At 36.8% G+C, this 27720-nt stretch overlaps 1 protein-coding gene across 1 annotated transcript in view; it reads right to left on the bottom strand.

Moving 5' to 3' along the window:
- Window positions 1-223: 223 nt before the first annotated feature.
- LURAP1L (leucine rich adaptor protein 1 like) overlaps window positions 224-27720 on the bottom strand; it is a 51478-nt gene continuing 23981 nt past the window's right edge. The window contains exon 2 of the mRNA XM_082695302.1: window positions 224-1899. Coding sequence (XP_082551428.1) covers window positions 1525-1899 — 375 coding nt within the window. The 3' untranslated portion in view covers window positions 224-1524. The remainder of the gene's footprint in view (window positions 1900-27720) is intronic.

Here is a 27720-nt window from a genome sequence, read left to right as displayed (position 1 = left end):
TTATTATGATTTCAATATGTACCAAAGGGAATATTCAGTGTTATTGTTATGAATAAGACAGACCCAAGTTCAAATCCCAGTTCTGAGCCTTACTGGGAGATTTGATACAGCTACCTACATTCCATGTGCCTCAGTCTCCTCAAACACAGAAGGGAGACAATCCTCACATAATGAAATTGTTGTAATGAGGATTATAACATCAATTCATGAAAAAAGACTAGTGTAAAATATAGACCCTGTAGATTTTAATTGGAAATTGAATAACATATGTTCTGGAAACAAACAATACATTTGACAAGAGTAACAGGTATATCTTAACAAAGGAAATATTGGGGAAACCACTTTTTGAATGTGGACATTTTTCAGTTATAAACAGGAAGACTTTTTGATTCATATTTAAAGTGTTTAGTGCAGAAACCTATATCATTTACAAAGAACAGATTGAAATCTCAATAGATTCACTCATAAAAGAATCATCAAGGTAAAAGAAATTGTGGAGGATTAATAATATCACATCAAAATGAAATGTTTATTTGCTACATGAGTTATATAGTCAGACATCATTTCAGAATACTAGATTATTTATCTACCCCAGGATGAAAGTATATCATATGAGACTTCATAAATCAATAGTGATTGTACTTTCCACTCCATCCATCTATCCATTCATCCATCCATCCATCAGTATATATGCATTTGTGTGTTTATATGTCATATCAGAATTGTAAACATCTATAAATAAATATTTGTAACAAAATTGTATGTACAAAATCTCAAAATACAATTTAGGAGACCTTAACCTCTAATCACCTATATATACTTAATCTCAATTATTCTTTGAAATTTATTATTACACAACTAAGCCTCTATCATTTGAGTTAGAATCACTAATGACAAAAGTACAATCTAAAGTATGACGTCAAAGTTGAAGTGAGCAGATCGCATACAGTTGTGGCTTCCAAAAAATTGTTGTGTAGAGGTGTGTGACTAACAGTTACTGTTGACTTTATACCAGGAAGTTTTTGCCTAGAAATAATGCCTAAGTTTGTTGCAACTATTTTGTTCAACCTACTATTCAATAATGAACCTCAGTATCTTCTGGAAAATGAAACTTTTCATCATTTAAGAATACAAACAACAAAATTAGCTGTTATCAGACTTTGGTTTATTGTAAAATTTATCAAAGACCTTTTTTTTTTTTTTTTTTGTAATCCCTGACCCCTTGCCCTGAAAACAAAAGCAAAAACTTAATTATTGCTTATTCTTTTTCCCCCTACTTTATTTGTGCCACTGTAGTAGAAGGGAGAAAAATCATTGTAATAAATAAAAACAGAGATGCAAGAGAGAAAGATAAATCAGTCCAGATGAGAAATATTAGAAGCAACAGAATTATCATCAAGGAGTTTCAAAATAAGCTTCTTTTAAAAAGGTTGTCATATAAAAAAAATCACACCAAAAATATAGCAGCGGAGAAGGATAAATACGAGTTAATTGCACACCAATCCCATGCAAAAAACTGGGTCATTAGCCAAAGCAGTAGTATTCAGAATCCAGTTTGGGGTGTTTGTGCAGGGCTTGTGAGTCCTCTATTATGGAGCTGTCACTGAATTGGTCCAAGTCTGATGGGGTCTGATGGCCAGGGACATCATCTGCCAAAGTGTCCAGAAAGCTCCCCACGGAGATGCCATCCAGCCCATCGCTGCCATCATGGAGGCTACTGTAGCTGCCACGTAAGGAGGTGCTCTGACTCTCCAATAAACTGCACAGGCTCCCACTCAGACTGCTGCCTCGGCTGGTAATGGTGGCTTTCTCTTCAATCATCCACTTGATGGACTCAATGCTCTCATTGATAACAAGCAACTGGCGCATGAGCCTGACGTCTGTTGCTCTGAGGTTAACCTGTGGGTAAGGCAGAGAGAGCAAAGACATGTCAGTTATTCTACATTTTTGAGAGACTCAAAATTCATTTGGGTTCTCTCTTCTGCAGGGCATAACTTTACGTGCACAGAATCAAATATAAATTCACTCGATCTCTGGATCTTTTGAAAACTGCTGGCCAATGCCAAAAGTCATAATCAAAGAACTCACTCCCTGCTCCAAAGGGGACAGTGAAACTAAAACTCCCACTGCACACCTGACCCTAACTCCGCTGCTTGGAAGAATCATGCTGAAGGTCAGGTTCTCTGGTAACAAGTATATTCTCTCTCTGGCCAGATTAATAGTTTATCCATATTAAATTGAGTATAGGTATGTAGATGCTATGAGGTGGGGCGAAGAGAAATGTGTAGTAATTAAGGAATTATCATCATTACCATCACTGTAGCAGCTCCTAGTTTCTGAGTGATGATGTACTGGAAATCATTATGCAGATTCCAACCTTCATTACACTGTAGCATCCTTAGACCAAGGGTATTATTTCTACCCCTATTATACAGGTGAAGAAATGGAAATCCACAGAAGAGTATGGAAGAGGTCTGCACTCTCTCTGACTATATGGAAATATATCTAGTTCTAAATAATGCTTTTGTTTTTAAGAACTACATTGCTTTAAAAAAGTCCTTGAATCCAAAGGATGCTATAACACTACTCTGTTCTACTTTACAAGATGAAGCATTCAGATGTCTTCTTTAGATCTGATTATTTGCCTCAGATATGTCAGGGGAAGGCCCAATCAAATTTGGTATATTAACTCTGAGAAAGTTCTAGAACTCCCTCAGATGCCTTCTAGGTGTATAGTCCTTCTGACAGTTCTATACTACTTCAAAGAAATCTGTCCTCACAGCACAAAGCAGAATTTCTTTGTAGATCCTACCATTAAACGGGAACGTTTGCTAACATCAAGAGTGTGGTGGTTCTGTGGAAGGTGGAGAGAGGTAAGGCTGCATGAACTCTCATGACTGCCCATGCCCTTGTTGTGAGTGAAGAGATGTGGTTCCTATAAAGATTCTAGCACCTGGACTGGCCATCACGGATATATTTGGCCACCAGAGGTCACATTCATTATGGTTTAAAATAGATTTCCTTTTGGGACGCCTGAGTGGCTCAGTTGGTTAAGCGGCTGCCTTCGGCTCTGGTCATGATCCCAGGGTCCTGGGATCGAGTCCCACATTAGGTTCCTTGCTTGGCGGGGAGCCTGCTTCTCCCTCTGCTTCTGCCTGCCTCTCTGTCTGCCTATGCTCGCTCGCTCTCTCTCCTTCTGTCTCTGACAAATAAATAAATAAAATTAAAAAAAAATAGATTTCCTTTTTTTTTTTTTTTTTCAGTTGGGGTCTTTAACCTAAGAAGCTGGGCCTTGCTAATTATTTCTTTAAGATCCAAGGCTAATTCAGATGTGTGGGTTTCTAGAATTATTAAAGACATTCAGTTATGAGTGACTCAAGCCTTAAGGAAGAAAGGAGCCTATTGTCTTCAAATGTATGCATTCATATTATAAAAATATTTCCTGGTTAGGAGTTAATCCATAACCAAAGGTGAACTTTGGTTTGAGTGAATGTGATGGACAAACATTAGGAGAAGATGGAACTTCCACCAATGACTTCAGAGATGTAACATTACAGGTCATGTATAAATACGCATTAAAAAAGCATAAGGTGTGGGACGCCTGGGTGGCTCAGTTGGTTAAGCAGCTGCCTTCGGCTCAGGTCATGGTCCCAGCGTCCTGGGATCGAGTCCCACATCGGGCTCCTTGCTCCGCAGGGAGCCTGCTTCTCCCTCTGATTCTGCCTTCCACTCTGTCTGCGTATGCTCGCTCTCGCTCGCTCTCTCTCTGACAAATAAATAAATAAAATCTTTAAAAAAAAAAAAAAAAAGCATAAGGTGTGATCTTAAAACTCTCAATTTTGCTAGACTATTACATAAAGGGACTTGAGTGACTTCCTTGTCTTCTCTAAAAAAAGCACCATAAACAAACTGTATACAACGTAACTGTGAACATTCATCTCTGACGTGTCTATGGACAGAAAAATGTTAACTTATTACATTTTGAGATGTTTTTCTTTCTGTTACACAGTGCCTCGGTGACACTGTTCTATCAGGGACCTCGCAGTGACATTGTATTGAGAAAGGAGGCTTTCTGGCAGTCTTTATGTTCAAACTTACCCGCACACCCCATGAGCCATCAACATACTGTTCAGGTTACATGTAATACAACAAATATTTATACACCAACAACTCGCCTAGGTCTACTGAGGAGCCTAGAAAATCAATAGGAAAGTCTTAGAAAATTTTTCTGTTAGGCATCTGCAGCTGATAAAACGTGCTGTGCCCATTGTCGGCATGGTGCAATATGAATGGGACCGTTCCTGTCAGCTCCCCCAAATGAGCCACAGCTGCATTTGTCCACATCCCTGCCCTGTCGCATGGAAATATTCTGGTCCCAGCCCAGATATGGGTGTGTTCCCTGTTAGTCTCCTCACTTGGAATACTTCCTGTCTTCCTCTTCCAATCCTCCCCATTCCTAAGGTACTCTTCTTTTGTTAAGCACTACTTGCTGATTCCAGCCCCTTCTGCTGGTCCATGCAAAAAATGTCTTAACAATTATTACATATCTTAAGATCTGACCCAAGCATCATTTTTTTTTTTTTTTAAACTGGCATAAATTTAGATCTGTGAGAGTTCAGCTCTTACGGCAGTTATAATGCACATTCCCAATGACTGTGTCACTCTGGGGTTAAAACATAACCGGGACAAATTTTTTCCAGCAATTTTCGCCTGAGTTACACAGTGGCTGCATCAAACAAAATTTTTTCAATCTTATTGAGCAATGCAAATCAGAGGAACAGACTATGAAGTAACAAAAGCTGCCTTTGACCATGAAATGATTTATTTAGAAAAAATCTTTTTCTTCTGAAGGCAAACATTCACAGGCCATTGAACCACTGCTGGAGGGGAGAATGACGAAAGCGAGTCCGTTAGAACAAGTTGATCTGGCTGATAATGATTACAGACTTAACTTCTAACTCTGTCCTCCTGGGGAGAGGGTAAACATCGGCCCACTGTGGGAGCGCTGGGCCAGCCAGTTCACACGGTTGCCTGTCCATCCCCTGGCCCGCCTCACACCACTCTCTCCTGGAACTAAGGTGTGAATATGCTGTTGCCAATGAACCTTGAAAGTCTGAGCAATCCACCACAGAAGGAAATCACAATGTTGCTTCTGTTTCTGGTAGCTGCCCCACCTTTCTTCACTGTTATTCATGTCATTGTTAATGAAGTGGGGCGGAATATTAAGGAAACAGTCACCTACCCTTCAGCGGGAAACTGGTTCTTTCACTTAAAGTCTTGTAAGGTCCATTTCATGGTCAGTTTAAGGTCCACTTCTTGGAGAACCCCTTCCTGATTGATATGGAATCCAGTGTCCATGCCTAGTTTAATACTACATTTCTGGGGTTTTGTTTGTTTTCTTCACAGTATTTATGGCTAGTCGAAATCCTGCTTATTGTTTATGTATTTTTTTTTGTGTTCCTCATGAGCATGTAAGCAACACAGAATGCAGGGGATTTGGTCTATTCTGTTCACTGCACTGCGCACAAGACCTGCAAGTGTCCTTGGCACATAGTAGGTGCTCAATTCATAGTTCTTCAAGGGCTGAATGATTGTTTCAGATTGTACCATCTGTCAAGGATACCCCTCCCTTGGGTTTTGCTATGGGTCAGTGATATCTGGCTTGAGTGGAAGGAGAAAGGCGGCTCTGAAAAGAGCATTTCAGCACTGAAGTGTTCCCAGCATGCAACTTCATTCTGATTCATGTACAGGATTCAAACACCCTATTGCTAGCTTAAATGTACAGATTATTGAGATAGTATCTCTGAAAGGAATGGACTTCCAGGTGCGAATATTATTTTGTTTGTTCCGAAGTGATACCTGGTGTTGGTCTTGGCAGAGACACAGGGATCTGTAAACACTTGATGAAATGAGTTAAACAAAGGGAACAAACAGGACATTGACAAAAAAAAAGAAAAAGGAAAGAGCAGGGAATGGAAGAAAAAAGAGAGGAAAATTAAAGAGAACAAAGGAGGAAAGAAGGAAAGAAAAGGAAGAAGAAAGAAAAGAAAGAAAGAACAAACGAGCAAGAGAGGAAGGAAGGAAGGAAGGAAGAAAATGTTTGCACCATTGATCCAAGGAGATGTGAATGTTCTTTCCTCTTTTCCTTCACCACCCCTGCCCCCACTCTGGCCCTTGCAGTATTGTGATGTGTTTCATCTTAATACTTAACTGAGGTCTCTCATGCTTTAGGATTAGTAACAGGTTTCCAGACTAGGTGAATGCTGAAATTTTCTATCATTTTTAGACAAGTAGTGGACTAGGTATATGGCAGAAATTAAAACAAGGGATCCCGAAAGAACAAATATTCTTAATAATAAATTTTCCCAGATCTGTGTTTTCTTCCTGGCTATCATTTTAATGTTGAAAGAAGATAAAAACTACAAATTAGCATAATGGAATCCAAGAAGGAGAAAAGGTGGTCAAATTTTCAATTAATCAGGGAGTTGCTGAACAAGTCAACTTCTTTTGTGGTGCTATCCCAGGAAGGCGGTACAGGGTTCTAGTCTGCCACTGTCACTCTCTGCCTGTGACGTCTGGGCAAAACGCCTTAGCACATGGGATCTCAGCCTCTGTATTCAAGAAGACAAATGACAAGGTTTTATTCTCAGCTCCAGTGATCCAAAGGTCTCCCCAGGTCTCCGTGGAGGCTCATTTCTGCCGGTATTGAAGAGTTAAGATGACTGAGGAACCACCTATCTCTTCTGTCTGCTTTTCATGTCGAGGATTTATTTAAGAAAATAAAGAATCTGCAAATCAGATTGGCTCAGGATTTCCCTCCATTTTGACATAGTCTCTGGTTCTTTTGTCATTCAATCAAAGCATTTGATTACTAAATTGTCTCTGCTTTGAAGAAACCATGTGGGTGGGCTATGGAGGAGACAGAACAATCAATTTTGCTACTCAACAGGTCCAGCAAAATCTTTAGCTAGTAAAAACTCATGGCCAAAGCCAGCACTTTGAGCTCTTTGTGAATTTTAATCTCCTTATCAGAAATTGTGTGGTAATGGTAATATTTAATTTTGGCTCTTGCTATTTGAGTTAAAAAAAATCTTATTTGTGTTCTGCTACAGGATAAACATATGTACCATCTTTCATATGCCTACTTATTAACAGAAACATGTATGTGAGCTGTGGAACGTATCTTCCAAATAGGAGCAGTGTTCACTCTATCTTGGCATATAGGAAGCTTGGATAGCACCATGTACTCCTGTCTCTCATAAACCTCTCCTCCACCATTTTTATCCTTTTAAGAGAATCAACTAGTCAGATACAAGCAGGCCATCTCCTAGTTATTATATACTTCTAATATAAAATCCACAATAGCCATGACCTAAATTCCAAATGTCCAGCAAGCTGTAATATGAATTAGAAGGGAGAAAAACTACTTTATAAATCCATAATCACGTACATGAAGAAAGGACAACAGATTAGATTTGTCTTTTATTTATTTATTTTTTAAAGATTTTACTTATTTGTCAGAAAGAGAGAGAGAGAGAGAGAACATGAGCAGAGGGAGAAGCAGGCTCCTTGCTGAGTAAGGAGCCCAATGCTGTACTTGATCCCACCATCCTGGGATCATGACCTAAGCCATGCTTAAATGACTGAGCCACCCAGGCGCCCCTAGGTTTGCCTTTTAATGTGAGACTCTAATCCTAGTTTCTAATTCAGAGCAACAAATTCTTCAGATTTGTAATTGACGGAAGGCCTTTTTTTTTTTTTTTAACATTTTTATCTCTAAATTTACAGATAAATTCTCAGAGGATCTCTAAGGATATTATTGTCTCTTTGTAGCTCAAGAAGACATTGTACAACATGTCCGCCCACTGCTCTTGGTTTCAAATGCTTCTGGAGAGCAGCCTGTGGCCCTTGACAAGGGCTGTTCTGCCAGAGCTTGTCTCTGTTTTCTCAGGCAGCTAAAAATTTACAACAAAATTTCTTTCTAACTGGGCAACAGAGGATCCCATTTTTCTATCAGTCAGCTTTGTCTCCCTCCATTTGTGTTGTTTATATGTGGAACTGAACAATAACTAAAACGGTTCTCTTTTCCCAAAACCTTATTTATAGAAGAGTAATTTCCCCCAAGACCAAGCTCCATATACGAAAACACTGTCATCAGCACAGTTAGCTGATGTTTTGATAAATTAGAAAGCTGCATCTGGTTTATTTGAAAGGGGCACAGGTGACTCCCCTGAATCTTAGACATAAACTCCTGCCATCAGGCCTCCTCCTGAGTTCTGCGCAGTTTCTGCTGATCAGTCCTCTGATGGTCAAAATACGACCCGGGAGATTTTCAGTCCCATCCTATCAGGTGCTAGTCCAATCAGTACTCAGACGCCTGTGATGTCAATTTCTTGTCCACACTCTAATATGATGAAAGCTGTTTCCCCTCGTGCTCCCAACATGTATATGCAAAATGTCACTGGCTCATGAAAGAGACTATAAATGACCTGAGTAGAAATTCATTTGGGAAGACTGAAAACAAAAACAAAAACAAAGAAACAAACATGGACTTCAGACATTTGTAGCAGAGCAGCTCACAGGAATGAACAAAGACTCAACAAGAAGTATTTCCACTGGATTATAGTGAATGTTCTCTCTGCATCTGTGTTTTTCCAAGTTAGAACTTAAGGTGGGATTTTATATGGGAGATGAAGATATGATGTGCTCCTCCTGATTGCAGTGGCTGGGCTTACACTGGGAAGGAAGGAAGATGTGCACGGTGGCGTGCTGCTAAATGTTTAACAACCGGTTCCCTGGGAAAACTACACACGCACCCACACACATACATGCAGGAGGAATCATGCTGATAGAATAGATGGATAGCACACACTTTACAAATCACACTAAAATGTATGTTACCTTTTATTATACATTTTATATAATTCATTGATTCTAAAAGAACGCCCTTTGTTCATTTTTGCTGACTTTTTTTTTTTTAACATTTATTTATTTATTTGAGAGACAGAGAGAGAAAGCCCACCTGCACCGGGGGAAGGGACAGAGGTAGAAAGAGAGAAAGCTCGGGGGCTTGATGCCACCACCCTGAGACCATGACCTGAGCCGAAATCCAGAGTCAGACTCTTAACCAACTGAGCCAGCCAGATGCCCCATGACACACTTTTAAATTTAATCTGCAATATCGACATTTTCTCCATCACTGTCTTAAGACAGTCAACCAGATAAAACTTAAGTTCTGATTTATGGTGTTACCCAGTTTCTGTGCTGTCAATACTCCTACCATGGCTAATCTCAAGCTGCCAATGTGATGCCACCAAATCTGAGTTTGAGGAGAAATGCTCAGTTGCACAGCATTATGTAATATTGTCAGCTTAGGGGTAAAGTACACATTTTAAATAACCTCAAGAAAATTATTAATAGTAAAATAGTTAAAAAGTGATGAGTTTTGAGCATTTATAACCTTTTTTTCATATAACTTCTTAATTTTTAGGTTACTATGCATAATTTAAGTTTTTTTGAGATATGATTGACATACAACATTGTGTTTGCTTTAGGTATACAACATGATGACTAATATGTACATATTGTGAAATAACTACCACAATAAGTTCAGTTATCATTCATCACCTTGCATAGTTACAAGTTTGTTTGTTTTTCTTGTGATGAGAACTTTTTAAAAAGATTTTATTGTTAAGTAATCTTTACACCTGACATGGGGCTCGAACTCACAAACCCGAGATCAAGAGTCATCTACCTTCCTGACTGGGCCAGCCAGGTGCCCCGAGATGAGAACTTTTAAGATCTATTCTCTTAACCACTTTCAAATATACAATACAGTATTGTTAATTGTTAGCTTCAGCCACCATGCTGTGCATGACATCCCCAGAACGTATTTATCTTGTAAATGGAAGTTTGTATCTTTTGGCCACTTTCACCCATTGCACCTATCCCACACCCTCCCCCTCTGGCAACCACAAAACTGTTCTCTGCATCTGAGACTTCTGGTTTTTTTAGATTCCACATACAAATGAGATCATACGGTATTTGTCTTTCTCTATTTCACTTAGTGTAATGTCCTCAAGGATCATCCATGTTGTCCCAAATGGCAGAATTTCCTTCTTTTTATGACTGACCAATATTCCGTTGTGTATATATACACCACATCTTCCCTCCCCATTCATCTAGGGATGGACAGTTAGATTGTTTCCATGCCTCGGCTCATGTAAATAATGCTGCAGTGAACATAAAAAGTGCAGATATCTTTAAGACTTAGTGATTTTGTCTCCTTCAGATATATATACCCAGAAGTGAGATTGCCGGATTGTATGGTAGCTTATTTTTAATTTTTAAGGAAACTTCATATTGTTTTCCATAGTGGCTGCACCAGTTTGCATTCTCACCAAGAGTGCACAGGGTTCCCTTTTCTCTACATCCTTGCCAGCACTCATTTATTTTCTTTTTGATAACAGCCATACTACAAGGCGTGAGGTAATATTTCATTATGGTTTTCATTTGCATTTCTCTGATGATTAGTGATATTGAGCATGTTTTCATATACCTATTCATATACCTGCTGATATGAAAAATCTACTCCTCTACTCATCTTTTAAAAATCAGATTTTTTTTGCCACTGACTTGAAGGTACTGAAAGAGTAAGGGCTTTACCTAAGCTGCTGAATTTAATGATAAGTAGATTAGAGAGTTTAATTTCTCCCCAAGGGCTTTTATTTTTCTGTACAGGATTAAAAACTCAGTGTAATTTTGTCCTTTCCACTAAATATAACTTGAAGGAAATTTAACTATTTATACCAAAATTATAAAAAAGTGTTTCCCATGGAAAGATTTCAAATTGAATGTAGATTATTATTATTATTTTTTAAAGATCTAATTATTTGAGAGACCAAGAGAGAGCATGGCAAGGAGGGATAGAAGGAGGAGAGAGAAACTCAAGCAAGTTCCATACGGAGTGCAGACTTTCATGCAGGGCTTGATCTCGGGACCCTGAGATCACAACCTGAGCCAAAAACAAGACTCAGAGGCTTAATCAACTGTGCCAGACAGGCACCCAGAATATAGATTATTATTTAAGTATTATTGAGACATGAAATATACTTGGAAAGAGGATTGTGATGTATCTAAAACTCACTTAAGCATTTGCATTTTTATATTATAATTTTTAACAGATATATTTCTAACATATGCTGCATACTTCTCTATCTTGATAAAGAGAACCACATAGAACCAAGCTGAATCAAGTAGAAACAGCCACCATTATAAACAGCATTTTTAATGCAGTTACTCAGCAACATGATTAAGGGATTTGGGGAAATAGGGCTGTAAACTTTTTTTTTTTTTTTTTAACTTAGTTTCAAACATCCACTCTCACCAAGATATTTAATCTTCTCTATCAGGGGCTTCTTGGTGCTGGTATTCAATCTGTTCCTCACAGTCCGTATGCCCCATTTCTTCCTCAGGCTCCCTACTCTCTTTCCAATCCGTCTACAGCACTGTGGTATTTCAGTAACTATCCCTTTTTCTTCTTCCTGGAAAGGGGAGAACTGAGTTGTGAGGAAAACTGATCCCACCTTGGGAAGGAGCATCAGTGGGTAAGTAACTTTCCACAAGGAAGCCACCCCTGTGGCAGAAGAAAGAGCACAGGCCTTGCTCCAGAGTGCAGGGCTTCTCCTCCTTCACCGGCACACCGGTCACCTCAGAGTCTCGTTAAAATTCAGGTTCTGTCCACTTGTTCCAGGATTCTGCACTTCCAGCATGTCTCCAGAGTATGCCTGGGGAACCTGGAAGCCTTCCAGAAGCCCCCTCCTGGTGTCTACATCCCTGTGTGGTTCCCTGACTTTGAGTGTTCACTGGGCCTATTAACTTGTTTCTAAGGAACAGAATAGAACAAGCATGATGGGATGTCTCTTCTGAGAAAAGATTACAAAAAGGTCTGGTTTCCGTCCTGGATATACGCTCCCACTGGCTCTGAGGAGAACCACCTGTCGGGCTGTGAACTGTCCTATTGTGAGATCTCCATGATAAGGAACTCGTATCACTGGACAAAAGCTAGCAAGGCCAAGGCCTGCCAACTGCTTACTGGCTCTATGAGTGAGGCTGGAAGCAGATCGTTCCTGAATTGAGCTTTGAGATAACCGCATCCCCTGCCGACAAGCTGGTTGCAGACTTGTGAGGAGAGCCTGAGCCAGAGACACTCAGTTAATCTGCGCCCAGGATTCTGACTCACAGAAGCTGTGTCGTAAAATGTCTGTTGTTTACATTGTTAAGTTTCAGGGTATTTGTTATTCAGCATGAACAACTAATACACCAGTGCTGGTATATGGACACTTGATGGAAAAAGGGCCTACAGATCTGTCTAATTGTGGATGATTTTGGGTGACGGATGCTGGACCACCATCTCCATGGAATGCTACTCTACTGACTCACTGTTTTACAGTTTGGGGGAAAAAAAAAGTAAGAAAACAGAGTAATTAAATATTTAGTGATAGAGACAGAAAATGCTCAAGGAAGTTAAGGTCTTCAAGAGAGGGCCATCTACATCCCCCACAGGACAACTTTTTTTTCCCCTTATTTAGAAAGAGAAACAACATTCCACACCTCTGGTATCTGAGACATGATGCTTTCAGTGGAGGTCACATACAAACATATTCCCTATAACTTGAGGGTCATAAAAAGGAGGGTATACATGATAAAATAATCAACTAAACTTAAGTAATAGCTTTCAGATATAATTTTAAGAGTTTAGAATACAGTAACAGATTAATGAAGCTGACATCGCTGAATTTTCAATACTGAGGATTCTACCACATTGTCATCTTGCTTTTCATAATTCTCCATTTAAATTGAAGAATTCCCTTTAATTTGGCCTCCCCAGGGGAGAGCAGGGAGGAAATTAGGGTAGGGATTAAAATCGCTTTTATTCAGAGTCTCCTATGAGCCAGTTATCCCATTTTCTTTAGAAAGAATCTTCTGGGGGCACATGGATGTCTCAATTGGTTAAATGTCTGCCTTCAGTTCAGGTCATGATCTCAGAGTCCTGGGGCGGAATCTGCATCAGGCTCCCTACTCAGCAGAGACTCTGCTTTTCCCTCTCCTTCTGCCCTTCTCCCCAACTGATGCTCAATCTCTTTCTTTCTCTCTCTCTCTCAAATAAATAAAGATCTTTTAAAAAAATGATTAAAAAAAAAAAGTCCTCTGTAGAAAGGTCCTTTTGTGTAGGAAACATAAGTGAGGCACTGGCATTTTGATACAATCATTCATTTTTACCTAATGTTGGTAATTTGGTAATGTTGGAAATATTTCACTTCGTGGTGCTGAAGATCATTTTGTTTTGTATATGATGCCCAAACACTGACTATTTTCATCTGGGAAAGTTTGGGTGGGGCTTTCCAGATGACACTAGTTAGAGCAGTGATCTCACATCCTGAAGAGTGGCCAGTGAGAAACACCTGCTACATTTCAACACTTGCTGGTAATACATGGACTGTCTTGTCCAGTGATTTATTTTGTCTCATTTATTTTGTTTCATTAGTTTTAAGAATTAGACACATCTGCCATTTATTGAATGCTTTGTATGTGCCATGGCCTTACACATTAACTTGTCTAATAAATTTAATGGCATTGTTACAACAAATAGGTGATGAGGCTGATTATTCTCATTATGGTTCCAGTCTGACCTGTAAAGTGCTTGGAAATTACCACTCCTACCTTCACAATAAGAAAAAAAGCTGAACAAACTGAAAACCACAACTCTTCTTAGATTCTGCAGACAACTGAGGTCATGGGGCAAACTGCTGCCACTGGGAGATTAACAGGTAGATGCAGAGACTTATGGCTTACTAAGATCATAAGTCCGGAATCAGAGGGCCCCAGGTGGAGCTGATACCAGCTGATAACAGTTTAAACTCTAACTGATGAATTGTTGGAGGTTCAGTGTAGAGTAGATTGAGAGTTAAAAACTCCAAGAGGTCCAGTTTCAGGGAGACCCCTACATGTTTATGAGTATCAGCTTCAGGAACCCCACCAGGTTCTCACTGTCCTCTAGGCTTCTGGCAGGGAGAGGGGACAAGATACCATTCTGAAATATGCCTATAGCCCTCTGTTCTTCTTAACAAGGCCTGTCCTCAAGGCAAACTATTTTACCAGAGCCTAATGTACTAGGATTTTTGCAGAGCCTAAGCTTGTGGGGGAAGGGAAACACCCAACTCAAGCTCATTAATTGAGACCTAATCATGGACCGCAGAAGGCTTCTTCTTCCCCACAACTTATCACCATGTCAACAGGGCTCCTGGGTACTAACAGAGGATTTCAGCTAAAAGTATCACGGACTTCAGACTCTCCTTCGGGAGTCTCTAGGAAAACCCAAAGAAAACAGAATGGACATAAACAAATAACTAGAGGAAACTTTAGTCTCTGACACCTACTGCTACAGCAAACAATAAACAGTCTAACTCCTAGTCAGATAAATGTAACACCTTGCACTAAAAACCTACCTATTCTGGTTCCTTTACACCATAGTCACCTTTCAACAAAGAACTACAAGGCATGCTACAAAGCAAAAACAAAGTCTGAAGAAACAAAGAGAGTATCAGAACCAGACTCAGATATGATACAGGCTTTAGAATTATTAGACTGGGAATTTAAAATAACTACAATTAATATAATAAGGGGTTTACAGAAAAAACTGGACATCATGCAAGAACAGGCAGGTAATGTAAACAGAGAAATGAAAACTTGAAGAAAGAATCAAAGGGAAATGCTTCAAATCAAAAACACTGCAATAAGTCAAGAAAGCCTTTGATGAATTTATCATTAGACTGTACATAGCCAAAGAGTAAGTAAACTTGAAGATATATAAACAGTTTGAATGGGTCTTCAAAGATATGCTGAATCATAGCCAAAACATTATTTAATTATCTGTGGGGATATACCTTGTGTGACCTGCAATTTACTACTACTTTGGCTCAGATTCATGAAGTTATTAGCTGACTTGTAGATTTGTATCTGGAAGACATGAAAATAACTTCTCTCCAATTGAAAAAAATTCAAAGGTTATGGTTTTATTGTCTTACTAGTCATTAAACAATTTGTCTATAACTCAACAAAATAATTTCATATGTCTTTTTTGAGAAAATAGATTAAACATTCCCATAATTCTTCTGAGCCAGTTGATATCATCTTGCTGGTTCTTTCATTAAATGAGCTAACTAAATCTCCAACATGTGCTCCCTCTATGTTCATATGAGAACCATGTTTAAAATTCCTTGAAAATATACTTTGATAGATTTGGAGGCTGAGAGGCTTACCTGTTAGAACTAGTTAAATGAAGTTGCCTAATTGACTCCAGACTCTCTTTTCTTCTGATTTTGTACTTTCTATTCTGGTTTGTTTGCTTTGTTGTTGCTATTGCTTCAGATCTTTAGCCAATAGTTAAGGTTTTCTTTAACTCATTGTTTAAGTCATATCTATTTCCACAATGGATACTGAATCCTCATGTGTAAAATGTGTGCGAACAGCCAGTTCCAGGGACTGGTGGATACTGAGCCACGTAGGTCAGTCAAAGTCACATAATCTGTAAATTATTCCCCATTTGGGATAGCACTAATGGGCAATTTGATTTCATGATGGGATCATTAGGTGATGTCTATTAGGATGATGTGAATCTATTCTCTGTTGGATGAGAGACAACATGGAGTATGGTTAGTTGGTCTATATTTTTTGTCTGGTGTGCTCAAATCTATGTAGAGGATATTCCATTCCCACTGAATAGAAAAATAACCCTTTGAGAATGTGGGTTCTATGTTTTCTAAAATGTGCTCTGTGCCTGAGGTGGTAGAACTGAAGCTTCAAATTCTGTGGAAGGCTGTGCATTTAACAGAAAAAAAAAAAACATTTTATTGCTCATTGATAGGAAAATAATATATTTTCCCATTTCTAGAGTATATTGATAATTTTAAAGTCTCTTAAGATAACAGAGATTTTTCTAAATATAGAGGCTAATAAATACTTGCAAAAATTTAGTATTCCAAGAATTTCAGGTAAATAAAGAAACTGAACTCTGATACACTGAATGTACTGACCTTTTTAAGGGAAACAAACAAACAAAAACATTTCTCATAGATAATGCTAACTCAGAAGCATGTTTACAGCAGAACCCAAGTGAATCTTTAGACAGTAACTGCGTTGGTAATTTTAGGTTATAAATCGCTAAATTTCTTTTCCTTGCTTTGTCAGTATAGAGAACAAACATATATCGTTGACCCCTGAACAATGTGGGGATTTGGGGGTGCTGACTCCTGCACAGTCAAAAATTCATGTATACATTTAGATTCCCCAAAAACTTAACTGTGCATTGCCTACTACTGAGCAGAAGCCTTATTGATAACATAACACACATTTTATACATGTATTATATACTGTATTCTTACAATGTCAACTAGAGAAAAGAAAATGTTATTAGGAAAACTGTAAGAAAGACAAAATATATTTATAGTATGGTACTATAAAAGATATGCATATTAAATGGGCCTCCACAGTCCCAACCTGTATTGTTCAAGGGTCAACTATAATTTAATTTTATTTTTTGAGATTTGTATTATTTTCTAGTGAAAGAGACTAGGTTAATATTAACTTCCTAAATCTGTTGTGCTAGTTTATTGATGAGATAAGCTAATGATTCTTCCATACTTTGTTTAAGATTAAGAAAATATTGTGTATTTTCTATATGGGATTAGAATTCTTAATTTTTTTTTTTTTGAGAGAGAGGGGGAATGGATGTAACGAGGGAGGGAAGGGGCAGAGGAAAAGGGAGGAGAATCTCAAGCAGGCTCCAGGCCCACCATGAAGCCTGATGTGCGCTCAACCTCAACAACCCTTGATCATCAAGGGTCAGACCTTTAACTGACAAGTCACCCAGGCACCCCTAGAATTCTTAATATTTTTAATTCAACTGTAATTTTTTCCTTCTATGTTAGCTTGAACATAATTTGCAAGATATTTACTAACTTTAGAACTTGGACTAGTATTTTTTTTTAATTTTTTATTTTTTATAAACATATATTTTTATCCCCAGGGGTACAGGTCTGTGAATCACCAGGTTTACACACTTCACAGCACTCACCAAAGCACATACCCTCCCCAATGTCCATAATCCCACCCCCTTCTCCCAAACCCCCTCCCCCCAGCAACCCTCAGTTTGTTTTGTGAGAACTTAGACTAGTATTAAAATAAGTTAATAAAAATCTTAATATCTGTATAATATATAAGGAAGACAAAATGAAAGCTGGGTCACTGATTCTTATGAGTATCTGCTTTTTATTTTAACAATAATAAAGTGGCTATATTTCAGGGTCATTTTAATGAACATTAATTTCACGATCTTACAAAGGTGTGCAAGGTTATGTTTTTTGCTGTGGAGATTTTATAACATAGTTGTGTAAGCTTTGCTGGTCTGCTAAAATGCTTTTATATGGCATGGAGTGATCACTTCCCAGTTTTTCTCTAAAGGATTAGTAAATTTGATGTAAAATTATGGCTTATATGGTTGGTTGAGACTTCTCTAGGAATAATCATGGCAAAGGACTATAACTAAAATGTGTTTTTGTTTATCAAAGAGGGGAATATTTTTGTTGTCAAAATTGTTTGTTCCAGAATGTGAGAGGAGATAGTGAAGAATAGAACTTACCTTGATATAGAAAACTGATGTAAATATAAAATAAATAAATAAATGATATCTTTATTTGCCCTGAATTATATCTTCTACTAAGAATAATTCTGAAAAGCAGTAAAAAGTGTAAAAATGTTGGTAAACTTTGCTGAGTTTTGAATGAATTTATTAGAAGATAAATTTTTAAAAGAACTTGTGAATAAATTACTTCTAAACATATTAATGCAAAGCTAAAACTAATTTTGAGTTTTTTCCCTCTGTTGGAATGAAAAATTAATATGAAAGAATTCATTTTGCTCTTACCAAGAAATAGTAAGATGTTATTCTTCTATGAAATCTGCTCAGATAGTAGAGATTCCTTATCTAACCTGAAAAATTTTCTGTGCTTTGTATTGACTTTGTCACACCCTTGATATGAAATACAAGGGAATAATTTAGAATTGTACTGTATTCTTATTCTAAACTATAACCATTTATTGTTTCTAGGCACATGTGACAGTGTTCAATCAAATAACTTAATCTAATAAAACTTAACCCTTTTAATTTTGCCTTCCCAAAAGAGGAATCTAAATTCAAAGGGAAAAATTTGAGATGTCTTTTATATTCAAGCTATTCTTGGGGGTCTTTCTAGGGGCCCCTGGGCAATTGCTTTAGTTGAAGCCTGCTGGACCACAGCCATAGTAAGTGAGTGGGTGGTGTGCCTGGATTCCAGTCAGAGTTTCATAAAAACAGATAAGCTAAATTCAGGCAGTAGGTGGTCAAGCTTCCAGTATTACAGGTATTAAAAAACATGAAGACAATTCCTGGTGAATTTAACTCAGCATATCTTTCTTAATGGACTATTTGCCTTCTGCTCCTCTGTTTCTTTCTTTATCTACCTTTTCCATCTTTATGGTTCTCATTAAGAGTTAAATAAATTTTAGCATATGCTTGTTTTATATGAGTCATGTCTTATTTTTTTACTGAAAAATGTACTTAGAAAGAATCAAATAACAGAGCCACAGAGAGAAATCTTGTTAGAACTGGCATAAATGGGCCCAAAACAGTATAAATAATGCAGATAAATGTGAAGGAACTTAAAAAGTTCCTTTTTAAGGAGGAAGGTTTCTGTTCAACTTCCATCCCTAGGTTTTGAACTCCTTTTTACTTTTATTAAATCACTTATATCCTATTTATTAGGGAAAAAGTTACCCTTATTGCATAAGAGAACACTCATACCCGGAAGTTAATACTTCAAATTAGACTAAATAATCTTTTGTCTTTTCTGTGTGAACCAAGGTGAATTCTATGAGGAAGGAATGGATTTGGTCTTTATTTCCTACGGATTTATCTCTCTGATTACCTTTGATTCAGTATGCACCAAATATTGTGAAGATCTAGTGCTCATAATCTTACTGAGCTATTTACATTTTATTTTCTACAATTTAATGATATCTCAGTTACAACAGATTACCAGTAATTAAATTTATGTATTTCTAACTTCAGTCTTTCAGAAATTTCAGGATTGAAGCTATCCCTTTGCATGATACCACTCTGAAAAATTGTTTCATTTATTTTAAATGAAATTAGTTACAGTCATGGATGTAATGTTGTCTAAAATGTCATTTTCATTTTTCCAATATAGTTTTCTCCTAGAATTTTACTCTAATTAATGTGGATGATTTCATCTGGATATATAAGATGTTGTTCTCCTTTGAATATGATGTAAATTGTCCTAGTTATATCTACACTGAACCATTTTCAGCAAAAATAATATACAAAAAAAATTTAAAAGAGAGATGATGGCTGATTTGTTTTTTATTCACAACTATGATGCCTCTGACTCAACTACCCATTGATGGCATGTGTTAGTAAGAATGGCAAGGTTGACTAAAACTTCTGTTTAAGTCTTTGTTCCTTAAGAATCTGTGATTTGTAAGAAGTCAACTAATCTTCCCATGTCTCCATTTTCCCATTAGATGAGAATATTGGAGATATTTTAAAATTCCTTCCAACCCTAAAATGTCCTGATTCTCCAATTTAGCACATTTTCTTCTTTTTAAAGTAGGTTCCATGCCCAGCATGGAGCTCAACATGGAGCTTGAACTCAGGATGCTGAGATCAATACCTGAACTGAAATCAAGTCAAACAATTAGCAGACTGATCTACCTATGTGCCCCTCCAATACAGTGTATGATAAGTGTACAGTTTTCATGGAGAGGTGGAGTCTCCTCCATGTGCCCAACAGCATTCTATTAGAATGATCTCAGAGTTTGAGTCTGGGAAGTGGCTGCATTGGTAGAAAGAATTTACATATCAACAAGTGGATTTTTCAAGATAGAGAATTTTTCAAGATATGGGAGAAACAAACACATCTGTGGTGACAGAATACAAAGATAGGCAACAAAGAAGGGGTAAGCATGAAATCCAGTGCAGAGGGTCTGCCCTGCCCATAAATTTTAATTTCTAACTGGCTTCTAGTACATGGCAAATCGACAAACATGTTTAATGAGAAAATTTATGAAAGGGAAAGTAACAGGGACATATGCATATAATAATATAGCAGAGAATAAGCATGGATTAATTTGCTTTGGGGAAGACATGCCAGTTAAGTAATAATAATAAAAAAAAGATAGTTTGGATATAGAGAGATGGGTATGTGTGGGCTATACCAAGATGGACGTTATAGTCTAAACCTGTGAGGGGAAAAAAATAAGGAAAGATCTAGAGATGTAAAAATTCATTTCATGCTCAGGAAGTGGCAAACTTATGAGAAGGCTTAGGGTCTAGAATGTGGTGGGAAGTGAAGGTGGAGAGGTAATTGGAAGGCATATCCTGGCTAGTATGGTGAGCCAGGATAAGTCTGGGAAATGCTGTGCCAGTGCATTCCATATTCTTGAACAGAAGTTCTTGATGAGACTGACACCTCACTGCTGAGATGTGGGTACTGACACTGAGCCACCCTCCAAAGAGCTTGAAGGGGTTTCATCAGTGTTTTGGGCCTGATCTTTCGTGTGGGCAAAATTTTACTAATTTTTACCAACTGTAAAAAATATTAAAGAAAAAATAATTTGGCTCTACAGTGAAATTAGGTAAGGACTACAGGTTCTTCAGTCAAAATTTATGTTCAGCTCTTTCTGGAATGGATTAATTTGGCTCAAGTACTATTTCATTCTCCTGAATCAAAAGGATAGATTCAGTTTTAGGGGGAATCAGGCTGAGAATTCAGAGTTCATCTGTATATGTGAAGCAAGGTGGCTTTGCAATTTTTTTTAATCAGAAGGAAAGCTGGGGTGAAGTGCTTTTCAAGGATATGCTTGCTTTTTAAGCACATGACACAGAAATGTCCAGAGATCTTGACTCCAAATTCTTTTGATCTTTCATTTCTACCCATGAACTCAGTCTTATTGTTTTTTAAAATTCTCGTGACAAATGAGTTTTTCCTCTTGAGTTTTGACTTGTTCTCCTTATCTGGGGACATACTTAAGTTTTTCTGAAGTGTGTGTTTATTCTGCTTTTTTTAAATTGGACACAAAAGAAATTTGTTACATGCCTTTCCAGTGCAATAATATTAAATATTCCTAACTTAATTACTAAACACACTTTCTTTTAAATGAGTCTATTTAAAAACATTTTTTAAAAGATTTTATTTATTTATTTGAAGAGACAGTGAGAGAGGGAACAGAAGTAGAGGGAGTAGGAAAGGGAGAAGCAGACCTCCTGCCAAGCAAGGAGCCCAATGTGGGACTCGATCCCAGGACCCTAGGTTCATGACTTGGGCCAAAGGCAGATGCTTAAAGACTGAGCCATCCAGGCGCCCTATAGCTGAGGATTAACCCACCGAGCCATCCAGGTGCTGCTTAAAAACATTCTTAAAGCAGGATTTCCTTTTTAAATTATATCTTTGTATCAGTTTAAAGAAGTTAATGCAGTGAAAATTTCATACAATGATAAGATGATTTGAGACTCTCATGCTTCCTTTTAGAAAAAAAAAAAATTGACTACTGCTCCATTCTAAGGAACAAGAATACAGATGTCTAAGAAATACTTCCAATAACTCCTAATTCACTTCACCGTGAGCAAGTTTCTTTAACAGCTTTAGCCATCATTAATATACATAACCACCTTTAAAATAATATCCTGATGCTACTTCAGAGAGATGTAGTTAAACTCAATTAGTTATAGACTGTGGCGAGATTAGATGTTCTTGGATCAAAGATATTCTTGGATGAAATATACTATGTGGTACTACTGTGTGATTATTATAATTAGGACATCACATCTCAGTTTATGCAATGACTGGGGAGAAAAAATATATATATATTTTTAATTTTTTTATTTTTTATAAACTTATAATATATTTTTAACCCCCAGGGTACAGGTATGTGAATAGCCAGGTTTACACACTTCACAGCACTCACCATAGCACATACCCTCCCCAATGTCCATTACCCCACCCCCTTCTTCCAACCCCCCTCCCCCCAGCAACCCTCAGTTTGTTTTGTGAGATTAAGAGTCACTTATGGTTTGTTTCCCTCCCATCTTGTTTCATTTATTCTATATATTTTTTTAACCAAGAATAAAAATGTGATTCTTATTATGTAAAAGCCCTAAATATTTTCATTTCCTTTCACCCCTTAAGTTTCCCAATTAATTTTATGCCTAGTCTAAATAAAAATTAGTGGTACCTGTTTGTTTTAGCTTGAGAAGAGAGACACTTTTCCATTAATTTACAAAGAATCAGCCATTCAGATGATTTTAACAGATTGTTGCTCACACATTGTTTATACTACTTAATAGAAAGATTTCACCTACATGCTTTCTCTAAAATCAACTAAAGAACAGTAGATTTTGTTTTATTTTATATACTTTTTTTTCCCCTTTGGGCATGTTTGGGAATTTCTTTTCTATATCCTTATGAAGTTCCAAATGACACACTGTAGGGAAATTGTCTCCCAGACAGAGTAATACCCTATAAAGAACATGAGTTTGATCTTTAAAGACAGGGATAAAATATAATTCTTCCCTTAATTAGCTCCTATATTCTGAGCAGTTGGACATATAACTTCCTCTACATCAATTTTTGAATCCATAAAATAATGTTTATTATACACTTAATTAGGAGGGTAGTATGGTTGGAAGAACTATATGAGATACACATGTAGCATAAAGCCTAGCTCAATGGTGATCAATAAAGTTCAGTTTACCCCTGAATTTGATAGCAATAAAAACACCTCCATCAGAAAAGGAAAAATTTGTCAAATCAACAACCTAATTTTATACCTCAAGGAACTAGAAAAAGAAAGAGAAATCAATGTTGCAGAAAGAGGGCATTTCAAAAAAGATTAGAAGAGAAATATATGAAATAGAGAATAGAAAACAAAATCAATGAAACTAACAGTTGGTTTCCTGAAAAGATTTAAAAAAAAAGTGACAAACTCTTGGCTAGACTAAGAAAAAAAAAAAACCTTAAATATGAAAAATCAGAAATTAAAGAAGAGACGTTATAACCGATGCCACAAAAATAAAAAAAAGGATTATGAGACTACTGTGAATAATTATATGCCAACAAATTGGATAATCTACATGGAAGGGGTAAATTTCTAGAAACACAAAACCCACCAAGACTAGATCATAAAGAAATAAAAAAATGTAAATAGGCTGTGATGGCATTTAGGATAGGTTGCCCCCCACCACAGCACCTTGATATATTGAATATTTTAAGCTGAAGAAGTTAGTGTGAGGAAACAGCAGAAGCAGGAAGGTCACTCTGCTCGCTTTCCTTCATTCTTCTCCTGAAACAGGTCATAAACTTTCATGTGAGAGGTGCCCTCCCTGTCTCCAGGAAAGCATTCTTACCTCCAAAGACAAGGGAATGCTGAGAAGAATCTGAACAAACAGGACTTGTTAAGTTTCCCCAGTTTATTACACTTAGGTCATACCCTTTGACCTGTCATATTTCTCCATGACTGTCTACTCTTCATCAAACCTAACATAAAAAGACTCGGGTTTAGCCATTTCTTCAGTTCTTCCTATTTCTTTATGTAGGCTCCGATGTCATGCAAAGCTTATGCTAAATAAATATGCATGCTTTATTCCTGTTAATATGTTTTGTTCATATAATTTTCAGATACAGCTGGGGATCCTAAGAGTGTTGACGAGAACGTTTTCTTCCCCTATAGCTAGGACTAGTTAGTAGAAAAATTGAACCAGCAATCAGAAACCTCCCCAAAACAAGATAGTCCAGGATTAAATGGCTCCACTGAAGAATTATCCCAAACATTTAAAGAAGGATTAGCACAATCCTTTTCAACTTTTCCAAAAAATCGAAGAGAAGGGAATACTTCCAAAGTCATTTCATGAGGCATCATTACCCTGACTCTGAAATTAAAGATGCGACAGGGAAATAAAATTATAAACTACAAATTCTGATTACTGATGCAAAAATCCTCAACTAATACTATCAAACAGATTCAAAAACACCTTTAAAAGGACCAAGTAGGAATTATTACCAGAGTGCAAGGATAGTTTGACATAGGAAAACCAATTAAATATACCACATTACAGACTAAAGGCCAAAAACACATGATGATCTTAATTGATGCAGAAAAGGCACTGGACAAAATTCAGCACTTGTTCATGATAAAAACATTCAACAAACTAGGAAGAGGTGAAAATTACCTCAATGTAATAAAGGCCATAAATGAAAAGCACACCTCATGACAGTAAAAAGCTGAAAATTTTCCCTTTGTGTTTAAGAACAATGGGAGGTTGCATTCTGTATCACCATTTCAATGCAGTTCTGAAGGTTATAACCAGAGCAAATAAAAGGCAACTAAATTGGAAAGGAAGAAGTAAAATATGTCTACTCACAGATGATATAATCTTACATGTAGAAAACCTTAAAAATTCTACAAAAATAAAACCCTGTAAGAACTAATCAATAAATTCAGCAAAGTCAAAAGATATAAAATCAACATGCAAAATTCAGTTGCATTTTTATACAGTAACAATGAACAATCTGAAAGGAAATAAGAAAGCAACGCCATTTATAGTGGTATCAAAGAGAATAAAATACTTAAGAATAAACTTAACCAGAGAGGTAAAAGACTTGTACACTGAAAACTATAAAATGTTGGAAGAAATTGAAGAAAAACATGTAAGTGAAAAGCCAGTCTGTGCTTATGAATTGCAAGACTTACTAATGTTAAAATATCCATGATTTTATATATAGAAAATCCTAAGGCCTCAACTAAAAAACTGTTAGATATAATCAATGAATTCAGAAAGTTGGGGGATATAAAATTAACATACAATATCAGTAGCAATTCAATATACTAATGACAAAATTCTGAAAAAGAAATAAAGAAATAGATTCCACTTACAGCAGTATTAAAAACAGTACTTAGGAATAAACTTAACTAAGGAGATAAATGATCACTGTACTGGAAACTATAAGACATTGGTGAAAGAAATCAAAGAAAACAAGTAAATGGAAAGACATCCTGTATTTATGGAACAAAAGAATTAATAGTTAAAATACCAATATCACCAAAAGCCATCTATAGATTTAATGCAATCTTTTTTTTTTAGACTTAATGCAATCTTTATCAAGATTTCAATGGCAGTTTTTACAGAAATATAAAAAACATTCCTAAAATTTATATAGAACCACAAAAGACCCCCCAAAACCAAGGAAATCCGAGAAAGGAGATCAAAGCAGAAGGTATCACGCTTCCTGATTTTTAAGCTATATTATAAAACTATAGTAACCAAACAGTATAGTACCGGCATAAAAACAGACAAATAGATCAATGGAACAGAATTGAGGGCCCAGAAATAAACCCAAGCATGTAGAGTCAATTAATATTTGACAAGGGAGCCAAGAATACTCATGGAGAAAAGACAATCTTCTCAATAAATGGGGTTGGTATATTGGATATTCACATATTAAAAAAATAAAAAAGAAATTGGATCTGCCCATATCTTATACCACTCATAGAAATTAACTTGAAATGGATTAAAGTCTTAAACATAAGACCCAAAAACATGAGACTCCTAGAAGAAAAGAAAGAAAATAACCTCCTTGACAGAGGTCTTGTTAATGAATTATTGGCTATGACACTCCTGGCACAAGCAACAAAATAAAAAACAGAAAGTGAGACTAAATGAGACTAAAAACCTTCTGCACAGCAAAAGACATCAACAAAGACAATCTATGGAATGGGAAAAAATATTTGCAAACCATATTACCTGATAAGGGGTTAATATCCAAAACAAATAAAGAACTCATATAACTCATTAGCAAATAAAATAAAATGACCCAATTAAAAAAAAAAATGGACAAAAGATCTGAAGAGACATTTCTCTCTTACCTCCCCAAAAAAGTGAAACAAGCTCATGAGTAGGTGATAAACATCACTAGTCATTATGAAAAGCAAATTAAAACTACAGTGAGCTATCACTTCACATCTGGCCATCTGGAATAGGGATTATCAAAAAGCTAAGAGAAAACAAATGCTGGTGTGGATGGGGAGAAAAGGAAACCCGTGCTCCCTACTGGGAGAATGCAAATCGGTAGAGCCACTATGGAAAACAGCAGGGAGGATCCTTGAAAAATTGAAAATAGAATTACCATATGATCCAGCAATTCCTCTTTGGAAATATATCCAAAAATAATTAATACACTAACTCAAAAGATATTTGATCTCCATGTTCTCAGCAGTATTACTTACAATCGCCAAGACTTGGAAACAACCTAAGTGTCCACTAATGGATGAGTGGATATATATATACAGTGGAATATCATTCAGCCATAAACAAACAAACAAACAAAACACCAGGGAAATCCTGACATTTGTAACAACGTGGATGGACCTTAAGGGCATTATGCTAAGGGAAATAAATCAGACAGAGAAAAGAAAAATAAATATGGTTGTCTTACTTCTTTGTGGAATCTTTTTTTTTTTTTTAAGATTTTATTTATTTATTTGACAGACAGAGATCACAAGTAGGCAAGGAGGCAGACAGAGAGAGGAGGAAGCAGGCTCCCCGCTGAGCAGACAGCTTGATGCAGGGCTCCATCCCAGGACCCTGAGATCATGACCTGAGCCGAAGGCAGAGGCTCCAACCCACTGAGCCACTCAGACACCCCTTCTTTGTGGAATCTTAAACAAACAAACAAAAATCCCCAAACTCACAGAAAAAGAGATCAGAGTTATGGTTATCAGAGTTGGAGGGTGGTAGGAGGGGGAGCTGGAGGAAGGTGGCCCAAAAGTGGTATAAACCTCCAGTCATACGATAAATAAATACTAGGGATATAATGTATAAGCTGATGACTACAGTGAACACTGCTGTATAATATATAGAAAGTTTTTAGAATAAATCCTAAGAGTTCTTATCACAAGAAGAAAATGTTTTTCCTTTTTTCCTTCCTCCTTCCTTTTCTCTATTATTGTATCTATATGAGAAGATGGTTATTAGCTGAACCTATTGTGCTAACTCATTTCATATTATGTGAATTAAACAATTGTGCTGTATGCCTTATACAGTGATATATGTCAATTATTTCTCAACAACACAACAAAAAAAAAATACAAGGTAAAAATAAATAAATAACCTAAATTTTAAAAAATGCCCACCACATTAGAGGATTCTGAAACTTGCTGTAATTAAGCAGGACAATGAAACAGACTGAATTGGTTTCTAGTCAGGTTGTTCCTTGTTCAAAAACATTATTTATATGTTGGATTCTGCTTAGAAAACCTGCACAATACACATTAGTTAAGTCACTTTTATTTTCTCTTTCTTTTCTTTCCTTTCTTTTTATTCTGAAAGAGTGAGCATGAGTGGTGAGTGTTGGGGAGGTGCTAAGGAGGGACAGAGGGAAAAGGAGAGAGAGAATAGAAAGCAGGCTCCACCCTGGGTGTGGCTCAATCTCATGACCCTGAGATGGTGACCTGAAGAGTCAAAATCAAGAGTTGGATGGTTAACTGAGCCACCAGCTGACCCATTTATTTTCATCTCTTAAAGATAATGCTATTTTAAGGTAAATATCTGCT

The sequence above is a fragment of the Mustela nivalis genome (assembly GCF_964662115.1).
Source record: "Mustela nivalis genome assembly, chromosome: 13".
Classification (NCBI taxonomy): domain Eukaryota; kingdom Metazoa; phylum Chordata; class Mammalia; order Carnivora; family Mustelidae; genus Mustela; species Mustela nivalis.
This window is presented reverse-complemented; position numbering and strand designations above follow the sequence as displayed.